General features: G+C 41.6%; 1 protein-coding gene across 2 annotated transcripts in view; it reads left to right on the top strand.

The window, feature by feature from the left end:
• Window positions 1-14,761, top strand: part of Efcab14 (EF-hand calcium binding domain 14) — a 41,821-nt gene that overhangs the window by 2,151 nt on the left and 24,909 nt on the right. For both annotated transcript variants that reach the window (XM_038333825.2, XM_038333824.2), the window contains exons 2-3: window positions 690-838; window positions 7,551-7,696. In XM_038333825.2, coding sequence (XP_038189753.1) covers window positions 690-838; window positions 7,551-7,696 — 295 coding nt within the window. The remainder of the gene's footprint in view (window positions 1-689; window positions 839-7,550; window positions 7,697-14,761) is intronic.

The raw sequence follows: 14,761 nt of genomic DNA, 5'->3' as shown, positions 1-14,761 counted from the left end.
TTGTTTTGTTTTTTCAAGGCAGGGTTTCTCTGTGTAACAGCCCTACAGCTCTTGCTGTCCTAGAACTAGCTCTGTGGACCAGGCTGGCCTTGAGCTCAGAGATCCGCCTGCCTCTGCCTCCCAAGTGCTAGGATTAAAAGCATGCGCCACCACCACCCAGCATCTTTTCTTTCCTTAGTACTAAGGACTGAGCTAGGTTCTCATGTGCAGTAGAAAAGCACATTCTCTACCACCAAGCAAACTCACCCCACTGTTTTGTAAAGCAGGATTTTACTAGCTTGCTCAAGTTCTCATAGAACTTGCAATCCTTCTGCCTCAACCTCCCGTAACAGGCATGTGCCACTATGCCTGCTTGTCTTTTCAGACTTTCCAAAGTGGGTTCAGTGCCAAAGACCTCCCTCCAGAATTGACAGCAGTGATCCAGAGCCCACGGATACTTCCCCTGAGCCATGGGAGCTCCTTGTTTCCTGTGTAGTTTGAAACCTTTGTACCCAATAAGACTTTCCATAGGTCATATTATTCAGTCATTTTCAACCTCCTGCTATTAGATATGAATGTATTATCCTGTGTCCCCTGGTAAATCTCCTGGTTACTCGTTAGAGAAGATAGTCGCATGGCAACACATACTGTCGCTAGTAAAGCTGGTCTCACCGGCCTTCTCGCTCACGCTGAGTGTATTCTGGTGACAGGGGAGACTACTTGCGATGCTGCAAGATCTGCTACCCCCTCTGTGCTTTTGTCATCCTCGCGGCCTGTGTCGTGGCCTGTGTCGGCTTGGTGTGGATGCAGGTGGCTCTCAAGGAGGATCTGGATGCCCTCAAGGAAAAATTTAGAACAAGTAAGTCGTCAAGTGGTTTTCAAGTTTTCCAAAAACTGGTCCATGCTGAATGAGGAATTTGCCCATTCTGGGAGGCAATTACACATTTTATTCTATAGACTTTCTGAACCATCAGCTCAACTGTAGTAACACTTACTTTCAATCTGTGAACAAATTCCATGCTATGTGCCATCTGGAGTCTGAAATTACGACATTGTAGTCAACTCAGTGCAAAGAGGAAGAAGACCTGAGACCAGGAGCCCAGAGCCTTGTTTAGACCCCACCTGTAGCCTGAGCTCCCATTATGGAGCGGCTGATGAAACACTGTGCTGTCTCCTTCCACCTCACAGGACCTGTTGACTGAAATGTGGAAGCATCTGTCAGGTGACTTCCTCTTTCGAAACACTGTGTAAGAACACAGGACTGGACAACAGTCACTGTGAGAGCCACCATTTGTGGACGGTCTGCTTGTGCCAGGTCACAAGTAAACCATCCCCCTAAACAGTTCTCTGATGTGGGCATTGTTTTTGCTCTCTCTCTCTCTCTCTCTCTCTCTCTCTCTCTCTCTCTCTCTCTCTCTCTCTCTCTCTCTCTCTCTCTCTCTCTCTCCGTACATATGCTGGTAAAGATGAGTATTTCTTCTAAAAGGAGAAAAGAGAGAAATAGAAGCTGGGTAGGCATGATGGCTCCACAGGTGTAGGCACTTGCTACCGAACCTAATCACCTGAGTTCAGTCTCAGGGATCATGTGTGCTGGAAGGAGAACACTGACTCTTGAGAGTTGTCCTCTGACTTCCGCAGACACACTATGGCATGTACTCATCCTCCCACCCACATACACACACTAAATGAATGAATGGCATGTACGCATCCACCCACCCACATATGCACACTAAATGAATGAATGAATGAATGAATATGTAATAAAAGTTAAAAACAAAAAAAGAACTGGGCATGGTGGTGCACACCTTTAATCCCAGAGCACTTGGAAGGCAGAGGCAGGCAGATCACTGTGAATTCAAGGCCAGCGTAGTCTACAAAACAAGTTCCAGGACAGCCAAGGCTACACAGAAAAACTCTGTCTTGGAAAACAAAACAAAACAAAAACAAGCTTAGAACAATTAAGTAGCTTGTTTAGCAATTTAGTGTTTACCTGGTCCTCTTGCCCTTGATGGATTGCCAAATCCATATGTGTAGCCTGCTGTACTACCTTACTGTTCCGGAGCCTATGAAAGCTTCACGAATGTCTACAAGGGCCCACAAATTCTTTCTGTACAGCTTGGATCAGTAGTCTATGAAAAGCTCAGTAGATGTTGGAAGGGCTGATTATTTGTGTGTGTGTGTGTGTGTGTGTGTGTGTGTGTGTGTGTGTGTGTGTGTGGTATTCAAGCACAAAGCAAAAACGAATAGTTAGCCAGTAGACTTCTTCCCATAGGATGCTTGTTTGTGGCATCTGTTGCAAAGGTAAAAAACTTCGGATACCATGCATGTCACCATTTTAAAGTTTTAGGAAACTCTTTTGATCCTTTGAAGTATATTACACGTTCGCAAAAAAGTACAGTAATTGTAACGGTCCTTACCTTGAATACAACACAACTAATAGAGATATTTGTCTCATGAATGAGGTTTTTGGTTAAGAGACTTCTCAAGTTAGAAAACATCCTGTGTTCTAATGATGAAGTCCAGTTTTATACATGCAAACTGCTTTTTCTGAAAGGTGTGCTTGCAGAGTGGTTTCAACCAGGTTTAACTTAACAAATTTTTTCCTTTTAACAACAGTCTAATTTTTGGTTCTAGATTTCAAGAGTTGATTTTCTAAGCTAAGGAACGAGTTTCAGCTTAATCACAGACCTCAATAGCAATAGCACACCAGGAAACTGACCACAAGCTCCTCAAAGAACTCTGGCTCCAGAACTGGAATTTGAGCCCTTACTTTGCCTCCTAAGCCTGCGAAAGCCATATTAAGCCTAGAAAATCACATCCTCCTGCTTTCCTTCACTCGGCTTCTCTTGACTGACAGCCATTCGAGCTTTGAACTTGACCTAGGGACAGCTACTCCTCAGAGTGTTGTTGGTATCTCTCATGATGATGCTTTTTTAAATGTTTTAATATCCACTCTGATTTTCTTCTGAATTTCTGGTTTAGGGATGCGATTGGCTAAGCCCACAGTCCTTTGCCAGAGTCATCCTGACCTATATGTACTTTGAATCAAAGTACAGCACAAAAAAAGGATGCACATCCTGTAGAGTTTCTCGGTGTGTTTTATTGTTTTTGCAATATTGCAAATATTTTAAGCCTGTATTTTCTTTGAATGTAAGTAATAATCATAACTTGGAGCTGTGTTGAACTGTACGTGACACTGACGCACCTTTCTGCCTCATCAGCTCTCAGTGATTAGTTGACCTAGGCGTGTGCCACACCTTGCTTTGATCACACAGTGATTATGTGTTAATATATTTCATACATTGCTCAGTTCTGCCCTCTAGAGATTCCTTTCTGCAGCTATTCTATATTTACAGGAAACCAAGGTAACTTATACCTTAGCTGGGCTTGCCATGGATCTCTTTGTAAAATGTGAGACATATAGTAGACTTGATAGTCATTTGATAAATATTTGCCAAGCATTTGTTAGTGCTAGCCCCTAAAAATGGTGCTTTCAGGCAATGCGACTCCATATGCCCGGACTGTTGGGGTTCAGCTTCCTATCATTGAGGAAGATTTTCCTGGAGCCCAAACTGCGTATAGTAGCCAGCCGAGAAAAGCAGTAAAACTGGAATTGTCAATCCAGTTGTTTTGTTGGCTTTGATTTACCACAGTGGAAATGCTAGTAGTTAGTGAGATTGTTTAGTGGGCAGGGGTGCTTACCACCAAGGCTGATGACCTGAGTTCATTCTCTGGCGATGGAAGGAGAGAACTACTCTCGTGAGGTATTCTTACCTCCACGTGCGTGCTATGGCGCAAGAACACCACCACCACACACACACACAAGAACCAGAAGGAAAGATAAGCAAGGGCCAGAGGTAGGGAAGACTGAGGTCTGGCATACTCATGTCATAAGCTGGGCTGCTATGGGCTGATTCCTCGCTAGGTGTGTATATGTGTGCGTGTGTTTTATTTCTTTTGTTTTTGTATTTTGGTTTTGGTTTTTATTTTTCAAGACAGGTTTTCTCTGTGTAACAGTCCACACTGTCCTGGAGCTCACTCTCTAGACCAGGCTGGCCTTGAACTCCAGAGATCCACCTGCCTCTGCCTCGTGAGTGCCTGGATTAAAGGTCTGTGCCACCACCACCCGACTGCTCACTAGTTTGTTTGTTTGTTTTAAAGAAAGAACAGTTATTTTAACTATATAGAATAATTTTACTACATTGAATAATCATTTTTAAAAGTATGCTTCTACTTTAAACACATCTCAGTAAGTTAATTCTTTTTTCTTCTTAATTCAACAAAACAGTGGAGCTCACTGACTCAGATAAGACCAGCTGTATGCTTAACTTTACTGTCTTTTGAGAAATCAGAGCCCCTTGTTTTTTATTCACGGAAGCTGCAAAGTGCAGGAGTGTTGAGAAAGTACCTGAACAGAAAGCAAAGCAGATGGCTTACCTTTTCTTTGCAGTCAAGGAATAGCTTGATCCTGGAGTCCTTGAAACACGTTTTTTCTTTAAGCCATGCATTTTTATGTGTGAATATTTTGCCTGCATGTGTCTGTATACCACGCATGCAGTGCCATAGAGGCCAGAAGACTGTCAGATCCCCTGGAGCCAGAGTTACAGGCTGTTGTGAGCTTGCTTGTAACTGAACTGAATGCGGGTCTTCTGGAAGAGCAGCCAGTGCTTTTAACCACTAAACTATCTCCCCAGCCCCGGCCTTGAAACTTAATTCAGTATTCCTTTTTCCAGAAACAGTTATTTCAAAAGACTTCCACAGTTATTCAAAGCAAAATTCTATCTCCAGGGCTTCCTCTTTGTCCGTGATGAAACATTAGAGAAAAGGGAAAGAACTTGGAAGAGAAGGAAAGTACCATGTGTCAGGCATCTCCTTTTTGGGTCGCTCAGGGAAAGTGGTGACTTGATCTTTTGTACAACATGTTAGATGCTTTTGTGTGACTGCAGGCACAAAGATGTGCCCCCGACATCTTGAGCATACTAAAGAGGACTGGTCCTGTGAGCGTGTGGTTTGACTGCTTCTTGTTTCTCACTGTAAAATTACAGCAATCACTGTCTATCTGAGCCTGTATTTTCTTACCCGTGACACACAGAAGTATTTCTGCCACCAAAGCACTTTGGTCATTCCTCTGTGATCCTATCCATCAATTTATAGTGATCCTCCCTTCACCTCTAGACTGAGAACTTTAAAGTCTTTTGTATTAGATAGTGTCAGGTACAGAGTCGCCACACAGTAGAGGCTCAGTAACATGTCATTTGATAACTACATAAAAATTTATTGCAAATTATAAGGGTATTGTATGAATACAAAACATTACTATCGACATTGTCTTTGTTGTGTTTGAAGAATATATGTAGAAATTTCCATTTCCTGATCATAAAAAAATGAAAAAATAAGAACTAGGTAAATTCTTTTGAGATTCGACATTAAATTTTAAATGAGTTGCTTTCCATGGTGGAAGAACATGAATAAGTAATCATAAGTTGTTTGTTTGCCATGTTTCCATTTATGTAACAGAAGTGCCTAACTTGGCTTGTCTCTCCTAAAAAGCCCACGTCAGATAATGATTATGATTCCCTCTTGGCTCATAGACTCTTCAGAATCCAAGATTCGGGCTTGGCAGCTTTATGTGTTCATTAGCTGATAGTTGTAACTCGGATTATTTATGTCTTTGTCTTACTTCTTCCACCTCTAAATTCTATTTATTGCATAGAGACTTTCGGAAAGAGAGACCCTCCCTCCTAAGGGCGTTTGACCACCTGAGCATGGGAGGCATTTGTGGGGTGGGCTCTTCTTTACAACCCAGCGGAAACCGAATAATCAATTCAGTGACACAGAGCTGCATTAGTTAGAATGAGCAATGAAACATTCTTACTGCCCGAGATGGATATGTTCTGCAAACGTGTAAATCAAATGCTACACCAAAAGCACTTAGGGAAGTCTGTTATTTAGAATGCAGTCCTTTGGCAGCTACTTCTAAAAAATAAATGAACATACCTAATTTCATTATTCTGAGTTGTTCCACAGGGGGCTTGCTTAAAGGGATATCACCACTGTCCTCAGTTTCCTTGGGGTTTTGTTGCTGTCACGTATGCTTGCTGTCTTGGTGTTTTACTTTTGAGTTTTCTTTTTTTTTTTTTTTTTTTTTTGGTTTTTCGAGACAGGGTTTCTTGAGTTTTCTTTATTGGACTGAACAGGAGGGTAAAGAACTGAGAGATGTGGTTGGGAGGCCAGCAAAGACCAGGCTAATTTGGGTAACAGGTGTTTACTGAGTGCCTAGGATGATATTCTGAACGCACAAACAGAAATGGACTCCACAAGTCATGGAGCTCTCGCTGTAATAAATGATTTTATATTGGCCCTGTATCCAGTGTTTGGTTTTAAAAATATATATATTGTAACTAATCAGGAAGTCTGTGACCTGAAGAAATATGATATAGGTTTTTTCTGGAGGAACAGCCATTATCAATATTTTATTTTCCATTAAGAGGAAAAATGCTTTTTAAAGAAAGACGAGAACGCACTTTTGCCTCTGCCTCAGGCTTCGAATCCCTTGTCGGTTCACGAGCCCTAATGTCCCCCTCTGCGTCATCTGACGTGTTTATCTTCCTTTCTTCTTGAGCTTTTGGGCTCGTTTATGAAAACACTGCTATTTATGAAAAAAATAAAAACCTTAGCCGTCATATTAGTTTCTGAATACCACCTCACAGTCAGCCAACTTAAAGTAGAAGAAAATAAACATTTAGAGATGTAGTTTCTAATGACCTTGCGCATCCATGGGTAGGAGTTGTAAGTCGGAATTGATTAATCTGGAAACTGGTCAGATTTAACATTCATTTATCACCTACCGTATGCCTGTCCAGTTGAGTTAATGCTTTCCAGCCATTCTCTCACGTCATTATGACTCTTGGAAAGTGGATCTTAAACACTACTCCAGATAAATTGAGCTCAAAAGAAATTGAATAATTTACTCAAAATAATAATGTTATAGAGTTGAAATCATCTAACTCTTTCTGCTCATGGCTTTTGTTACAGTTTTTAGACACCTGTCTTCGTTGCCCTTGTTGTTTTGTGGTCCTGGAGATAGAACCCAGCGCCTTGCACATGCCAAATAAGAGTTCTGTCATTGAGCCAAGTAACATAACTTAAGGTTTAGTATTACAAGTATTAAAAATACACATTTATGCCAGGCGGTGGTGGCGCACACCTTTAATCCCAGCACTCAGGAGGCAGAGGCAGGCAGATCTCTGTGAGCTCGAGGGCCTGGTCTACAGAGCTAGTTCCAGGACAGGCTTCAAAGCTACAGAGAAACCTTGTCTCAAAAAACCAAATAAATAAATAAAATTAAACACACACACACACACACATGTATGTAAATAACAGCGTAGCTCTGGCCTCCCCTTTCTTTTCCAGTGTAGTTAGGTAGCTGGGTTAAGTCATTATCATCCCAGAGTTTACATTTTCTAATTTCACTAATCCCTCTTCTTCCTGCCCTCTGATCCTTTTCTCTCTCCCACCTTGGGACCAGAGGATGTGATATTTATTTACAATTGTTCTTATTTTGCTTTCAGTGGAATCTAATCAGAAAAGCTCATTCCAGGAAATCCCCAAACTAAATGAGGAACTCCTCAGCAAACAAAAACAACTTGAGAAGATTGAATCTGGGGAGCTGGGCTTGAGCAGAGTCTGGATCAACATCACAGAAATGAACAAACAGGTAGCAAAAGTGTGACTTTATTCCTGTGTAAGCTGTGATTGGCATTTAGTATAAATTTATAAATTCAGGTTTTGTCTTCTTAAATTGAAGTTTGCCTGCTGTGAACAGAACATGTTAAAATAGTAATTATTTACCAAAATTTAAAATGCATTTACCAAGTATTTAAATGTTAATTCTTCTTACACATGCACGGAGTTCTACAGAGGTAGAGCATTATAGAGGGAGTTATAAGTACTTGAGCCAGTTTCTTCTACAGAGTAGCATAGGTATCAAATAAGAAGTACCATCTAATTACCAGGGAAGGGGATCAGCGACTGTTAGTAGATGCGTTTTGTTTCAGAGAGCTTACACACTTAGAGGTTTAGCACTGGATTGTAATGTTGTAGGTGGAAAGTCAGATCTACAACAGCTCATGATCAGCTAGACTAGCTCAGAAACAGCCATAGAGTCGGGTAAATGCCTTGGCCAGACAAGCAAGTCTAGACAAACTTGTTCAGCCTCTAAGTTGTGCATAGCTCGGTAGGCACTGTTCCAAAAGAAGGAAGCTACCAGAGAAGCAGTGTTGAGTCTAAGGATGCCGACCAAGATTCTCACAGGTAGTTAGAGTTACTCCACTGGGGTCTTAGTCCCATTCTCAGGGCTGGGTTTTGGGTTGACTTGTTTATTGCTGTTTTAGTTTGGCTTTTTGTTGTTGTTTTAGTTTTGTTGGGAAAAAATATGGTCATTGAGAAGAAAACGCAAGCACCAAATGAGTGATATACATGCAAATTACTTAAAATTAGGTTTGTCATCTTTGTTGGGATTAAGAGAACATTCTTTTAAGGATGGAGTCCACAGCGTACTAGAATGAGCCAGTAGGAAGCCCTGTTAGAATAAAAGAGCCTGTAAATATTTATCAAGTTACATCTTTCAGCCACATTTTGGGAGAAGGATAGTTAGTGTTGAAGACTGAAACTCAGTGGTCTAGGAAAGTGGCCTCTGCCTGGAGCCCACAGTAAGAATTTCTACCTTGTCCAGTAAACACGCATGACAAGATGCTGTGGTTTGAATGTGTCTCCCAGTTCACATGTCAAGTGTATATGGAAGTGGAGTAATTAGCAGTTACCACAAAACGGTCCTAGAAGAAAAAGAGAAGCCTGTACTGTCACACTTGTTTGTTCTTATCACATGCACGTGAAGCTCTCCGCTGTGCTGTGATGAAGCAAAACACCCTCATCAGATGCAGTCATGTGTTCTTAATTGAGCTACACAAGCCCGTTTGTAAGTCGCCCACTCTGTGGTATTTAACAGTGGCCACAGGAAGTAGACTAAGACACCATTAGTAGCTAAAATGAAATTTTCTGAAAGCAGTGGCTCACCTGGAAAATGTTCAATGCATTATGGCATTGTATTTTCTGCTCATTCCTATTTGGGGGTTTTGGTTTGGTTTGGTTCTGAGACAGAGTTTCATTGTGTACACCGTGCTGACCTGAGTGCTAAGATTATATGAGCCACTACCTCTGGCTCTATTTTATTTTATTCTTAATCACACAGGAAATAATCAATGGGTGGTAGCAACTGCTATTTACTAGTTATCATTTATTCTCAGCAATTCAGAAAAGCAGATATTCATTCCTTTCGTACACAAAGACTAGAGTCAGCTGTGGCCCTACTCACACAGCACCTGAGCAGTGCGGACAGAGATGACGTCAGGTGAGAGGCGCCCTGAGGCTCTGAGAGAATGAACATTTCTCCTGGGCATCTGTGGGTTCCACGTGGCAGAACAGAGTCAACCATCTTAGACAAGGATGAGCCTGCTTTGCATGGCAAGACCAACATCAGCTGTCTATTTCCCATCCCCTCCTCACACACTGGCGTTCTAGGACTGCTCAGGAAGAAAATCGGTGCGTGGCTGGTGTAAGAAGCCCTAGGGCTTTGTGTGTGGAACTGGGGAAGGTCAGACTGAAATGCTTTGCAGGTGGGGAGCCCCATGCTTTGCAAGATGCTAGGTTGATTTATAAAACCAACCTAGTGCCGAGGAGTCCACTGCTAGCCTAGACCCAGAGGATGGATGCGGGTGGAGCAGAGCTGAAGGTTGTTTAGCCTAGCACTCTGAGTGCTTCTCTAAAGTTACCGCTGTACATGCAGTGCTCTAGTCAAGTAAGCAGCATTTGTCCTGCAGCAAAGTAGGAATAAAAGTAAAAATAATATTCAATCATGGTTCTATAGCTAATGGTAATTGTCAATTCAGATGCTTCTAGTGGCATTTTTAAACAATTGAAAGTTACTTAAACAACCAGAAAATCTATTCTTTCGCTTAACAAGAACTATTCCTAACACCAAGTAAGCTGAGGTTAATTTGGGCTGGGAAAAGAAGGCCATCTGGTTGGGAAAGTTAAAGTCCAACTTTACCTTGAAAGTCTTTAAGCTAGTACGTGAAACTTTATTTATACTTCTGTTTGATTCATGAAGCCTCTGCTATCATGCCCACTCCTCCTGGCGGTATAAGGGCCTCCCATGCTGTGGAGAACAAATGTTCACAGAGCTGCTTTGATGGAGTCAGGCCTTTGGCTCCGTCTTGGTCTGCTCAGACTGCTCTAGCGAAGTGCTTTAGACTAGGCAACTTATAAACAATAGGAATTTATTACTCAAGGTTCTGGAGGTCCAAGAGTCCAGGATCAGGATGTCAGCAGATTTGGTCTCTGGTGAAGGCTCTTTGTCTGCTTCATGCATGGTGTCTTCTTGTTACATCTTCATTAGCAGAAGGGCAAAGAAGCATCACTGGGCTCTTCGTGAGGGTAGAGCCCTCCCCTATTGTACCTGGAGGGCCCCACCTCTTACTGCCACCGCCTTGGAGATTTTAAACATGAAACTATTAAGAGAGCAACAACATTCAGACTGTAATAGATTTAGAATCAAAAAAGATACAATTCCTTACCCCAGTGATCTTACAGACAAACAGAAGATAGGAAAGTAAACAGTTTGACACGAATCATATGGTTCAGATGCTGAGGGCATACTTAAATGAATGTCCAGCCCAGACTGGATCAGCTTTCCCAGAAACACTAGGCTAAGCCCTGAAGGGAACCAGGTGGAGAAAGAGAGACACAGTTACACTCAGTAGGACAGAACAGCTCATTCTTATAATTTTATCTACATGTTAAAATCTATTTGTAACCTCAAAAATCTGTTCGAATAAGGCTTTTTCAGTCATCCGCTGATGTATGCACAGCAGCAACAACTTTGAGTCACCCCCAGACACTGACAGCTGGAGGGGAGCAAGGCAGTGCCCTGCTTTCTTGTTCTGTTCTTGTGCTGTAAGCAGGTTGGGTTCTGTGGTATATTTCTTGTCACTTGTCACATTTTTTGTGCCCTTTGTTGTTGATTTCACCGTTAGGTAGGCTTCTTTCAGGCATCACTTTCAGTGCTGTTAGCTGTGTGTTCAGTGTTAATAAGGCAGCAGTATCGTTAATTAAGATGTTTAAACAGGAACACGTGTAAAACAAGGTTATATATTACATTGATAAGTTACTAAAAACGTGACCGAGGAGCTCACAGGAACCAAGCCCCCACACCTAGGAACAGTGGCTTAGCATTCACTAATTGAGCATTGCTGTAGCTTTTCAGAAGATAAGTACCCACTAACAAGAATGGGCTGCATTTATAAAAGGACAGATAAGTGAAAAGACTGCGTATGGAGGAAATTTTAGTCCTTCCTTATAGCCCTAGTTGGGCACAGAAAGAAGCCAGAGATAACGTAAATCAACAGGCATTGTCGAGAACCTTAGGTGCCCTTCTTAGTTCCTGCTGCTCTCTTTTAAGCACTTGTGTGCTGGTCGACTGCATATGCATCTAATTGCATTAGGTATTGTAACTCTGTGAGGTAACCCAGGCCCAGAAAGACAATTATCACATGTACTCACTCATAAGTGGTTTTTAAATATGAAGCAAAGGAAACCAGCCCACAAATCACAATCCCAGAGAACCTAGACAACAATGAGGACCCTAAGAGAGACTTACATAGATCTAATCTACATGGGAAGTAGAAAAAGACAAGGTCTGAGTAAATTGGGAGCATGGGGACCTTGGGAGAGGGTTGAAAGGGAGGGGAGAGGCAGGGAGGGAAGCAGAGAAAAATGTAGAGCTCAATAAAAATCAATAAAATTAAAAAAAAAAGAAATTGCACTCTGTAGTCAGCCTCAGGCATAGTGATGAAAATCTGGGTGATAATGGTAATAACTGTTATACATTAAATGTTTTCTTTGTGCAGGCCACTCTGTTGGCTGTACTGCATGTATGAGCTCCTTTCTCTATGTCCTAAGTCACATGATGTAAAAAGTGTTAACACCAGTTTGCAAATAAGAAAATTGAAACTTGCTGGATAGTTGTGATTCATGCCTTTGATCCCAGAACTCAGGAAGCAGAGGTAGGCACATCTCTGAGTTTGAGGCCAGCCTGGTCTACAGAGTGAGTTCCAGGACAGCCAGGGCTATTTCACAGAAAAAAATGTGTGTATCAGGGTGGGAGGTTGGTGGGAAGAAAACAAAAATTGAGACTCAGAAGAGGTAAAAGAGCTTACCCAAGGTCACAGCTGTGTAGCAGTCTAGCACTGAAATACTTAACTCTTAGAATCTGTTTTCCTCCCATTTTTATAGGAATTAGTAGGGCTAGGGGCACATCTTATTGCAGCAGTTTGGAGACAGAGGCAAGAGGATCTCTTGAGTTTAAGGCCAACTTAGTCTACACAGTGAATTCTAGGACAGAACTCATTGTAAGGAGTTCTTACTCATAATCATTTATCATTTGTAATCTGTTTTCTCAACTTTTTTCTCTCTATTTAAAGAACATTAAGTTAAACCCTAAAGAAAAAATAGCATTTCTGCTTTTGAAGCATAAAATTTATGTTAAGCAAATAGTCTACTATGGCTATTTTTATTTTTGCTGATTTAAAAAATCATATAATATGCATAGAAGTCATAACTCATTTTTTTGTTAGAATGTGATTTTTTTTTTCCTGTAACCCAGTTTTTAGGTCTTCAGATCGTAAAATGTGATGTTTGTTGTTCTATAATGCTTGAATCCAATCTCACAGTCTCGAATGTACCTGTTTGAGGTCAGAGACAATGGGAGAGTACCCCTTGTCTCTCCAGTCCCATTGTACATGTATGTTTACTGTAGTTTCCCACACAGTTTGGCTCAGCTGTAGGGGGGAGGGTCTGAGATGTATAACTGAGCCAGTGATCCAGTCCTTTAAATGAGAAAAACACTGTTTATATGACCAGCAACTGCAGAGTTGACAGTAAGCTCTCAAAGAGCACACTCCCTCGGGGATGCAGCTGGCGCTCTAGAGCCTAGACCTACAGTGTTTGTGATGCAGAGAGAAGACGACCCAACCTAGTCCTCCTGGGTTGGCTTTCATTAGTTCCCTGGTGTTAAGTGAAATGGCAGCTTTCAACAGCCACACTCGCCTTCTCTGAGACCATTATGTTCCTAAGAGACTTGTGACTAGCTCTGCCCAGATCACCTAGAGCGCAGTGTGTCATTATCCCTTTGGGATCTGGCCAGTTGTCACTAGTGTCTGAAAGATATTACATAATAGGGCATGTAGAATAATTGTAAAACATACCTAGGAGAGGAGTCCCTTCCCTTCACATTTGTACATAGTTGTCTCGTGTCAGTAATAGTGTCTGCACCTCATGTGTACTTGTAAAACTATCATAGCTTTGAATATGAATCAGCTTATGGGTTATGTACCAAGTACGTATGTGAATAAATGGAGACATGCGGTATGTGCTGTACTACAGCATTCTTTATTCATGGATATATCTACACATCCTCTGGTTCAAATAAAGACGTGCATATTTCTTTGTGGCTGTACACAAGTAATCTTCAGAATGGGTTCTATAAATGAAGGTACTGAACAAAATATGTAAACATTTCAGGTTTTGAGGGCTATTCCTCCAGAGCAATCCCTTTCTGGTTCACATTCCCATGAATGATGCATGAGAATGCCTGTTTCCTTATGTTCTTTGATGACTCAGTATTGTCCATAGCTTCTTAAAGGAATGGCAAAAACAAACAAACAAACAAAAAAAAACCACCTTCCTGATGCAGTTGCCACTCTATGAGGTTTATAGCTTTCTAAAAGTATTTCTCATGTGGGCTGAGGTGTCTCACCTTTCTGTTTTAGAATGAATAGAGTTAGAACATTAGTGAGTGATCGTGTGTTTGAGAACTCTTAGGGAGGATAGCGTGTGTAAGCACTCAATTTCCCTCCTAAAGAAATGCCGCTGGCTTGATCATTTGTGCCAGGTAGCTGTGCTGAGCTCTAGTCACGTGTCATTTAACTCTTGTGACCTATGTTGATCATCTGTTGCTGGGTTACATTTAGTCTTCAAACTTAGTGGCCTAATACAGTAACCCTTCATTATCTCAGTCTCTCTGTGTGCCAGGAATTGTGATGCAGCTTAGCAGAATGTTCTGGCTGAATCCCTAGGCTTGCAGCTAAGGTGTCAGCACAAAGCAAATGCCAAGAACTTGTTGAAGGAATGAAAAGGAATCTGGCCCTGCTATGACATCCTCCGGTGCCACCACAGCTTGGCCTGTCGCGAGTACCCAGAAAGATGGGTGTTTATGAAGCCACTCTTTGTTACAGTTATTGGTAGACCTTTATTCTCATCCTAAAATTTAGAATAAGAAAGCAATCTGGCACCAAGACTCTTTGAAGAGTGTTTTGAGTCACACTGCAGGACTTATTAGAATGCGAACTCAAGAGTCTGAAATTGCATGTTACACAGGTTCCCCCAGTCCCCATTCAGATAGGAGTCCAGATACTTAAATCCTACCAGTAGAAAGGAAGCCACATTTTATTTTGATTCAATTCCTGTTTTAATACATTCATTGCATCCTTCAGTGAGTCAGTGGGTATTTATTGAGCTCCTTCAGGGTACAAAGTAATGCTTTGGTTGAGCTATTGAGTTTGAAATATTAATCACATTATTAAACCAAAACCAAGTCCCTGAGTAGTTAAAAGTGCTATTCAAGTTGTCAGGATACAGTTCCTGTGGACTATATTTTGTGATGATG

This window comes from Arvicola amphibius, chromosome 6 (assembly GCF_903992535.2).
Source record: "Arvicola amphibius chromosome 6, mArvAmp1.2, whole genome shotgun sequence".
Classification (NCBI taxonomy): Eukaryota; Metazoa; Chordata; class Mammalia; order Rodentia; family Cricetidae; genus Arvicola; species Arvicola amphibius.
This window is presented reverse-complemented; position numbering and strand designations above follow the sequence as displayed.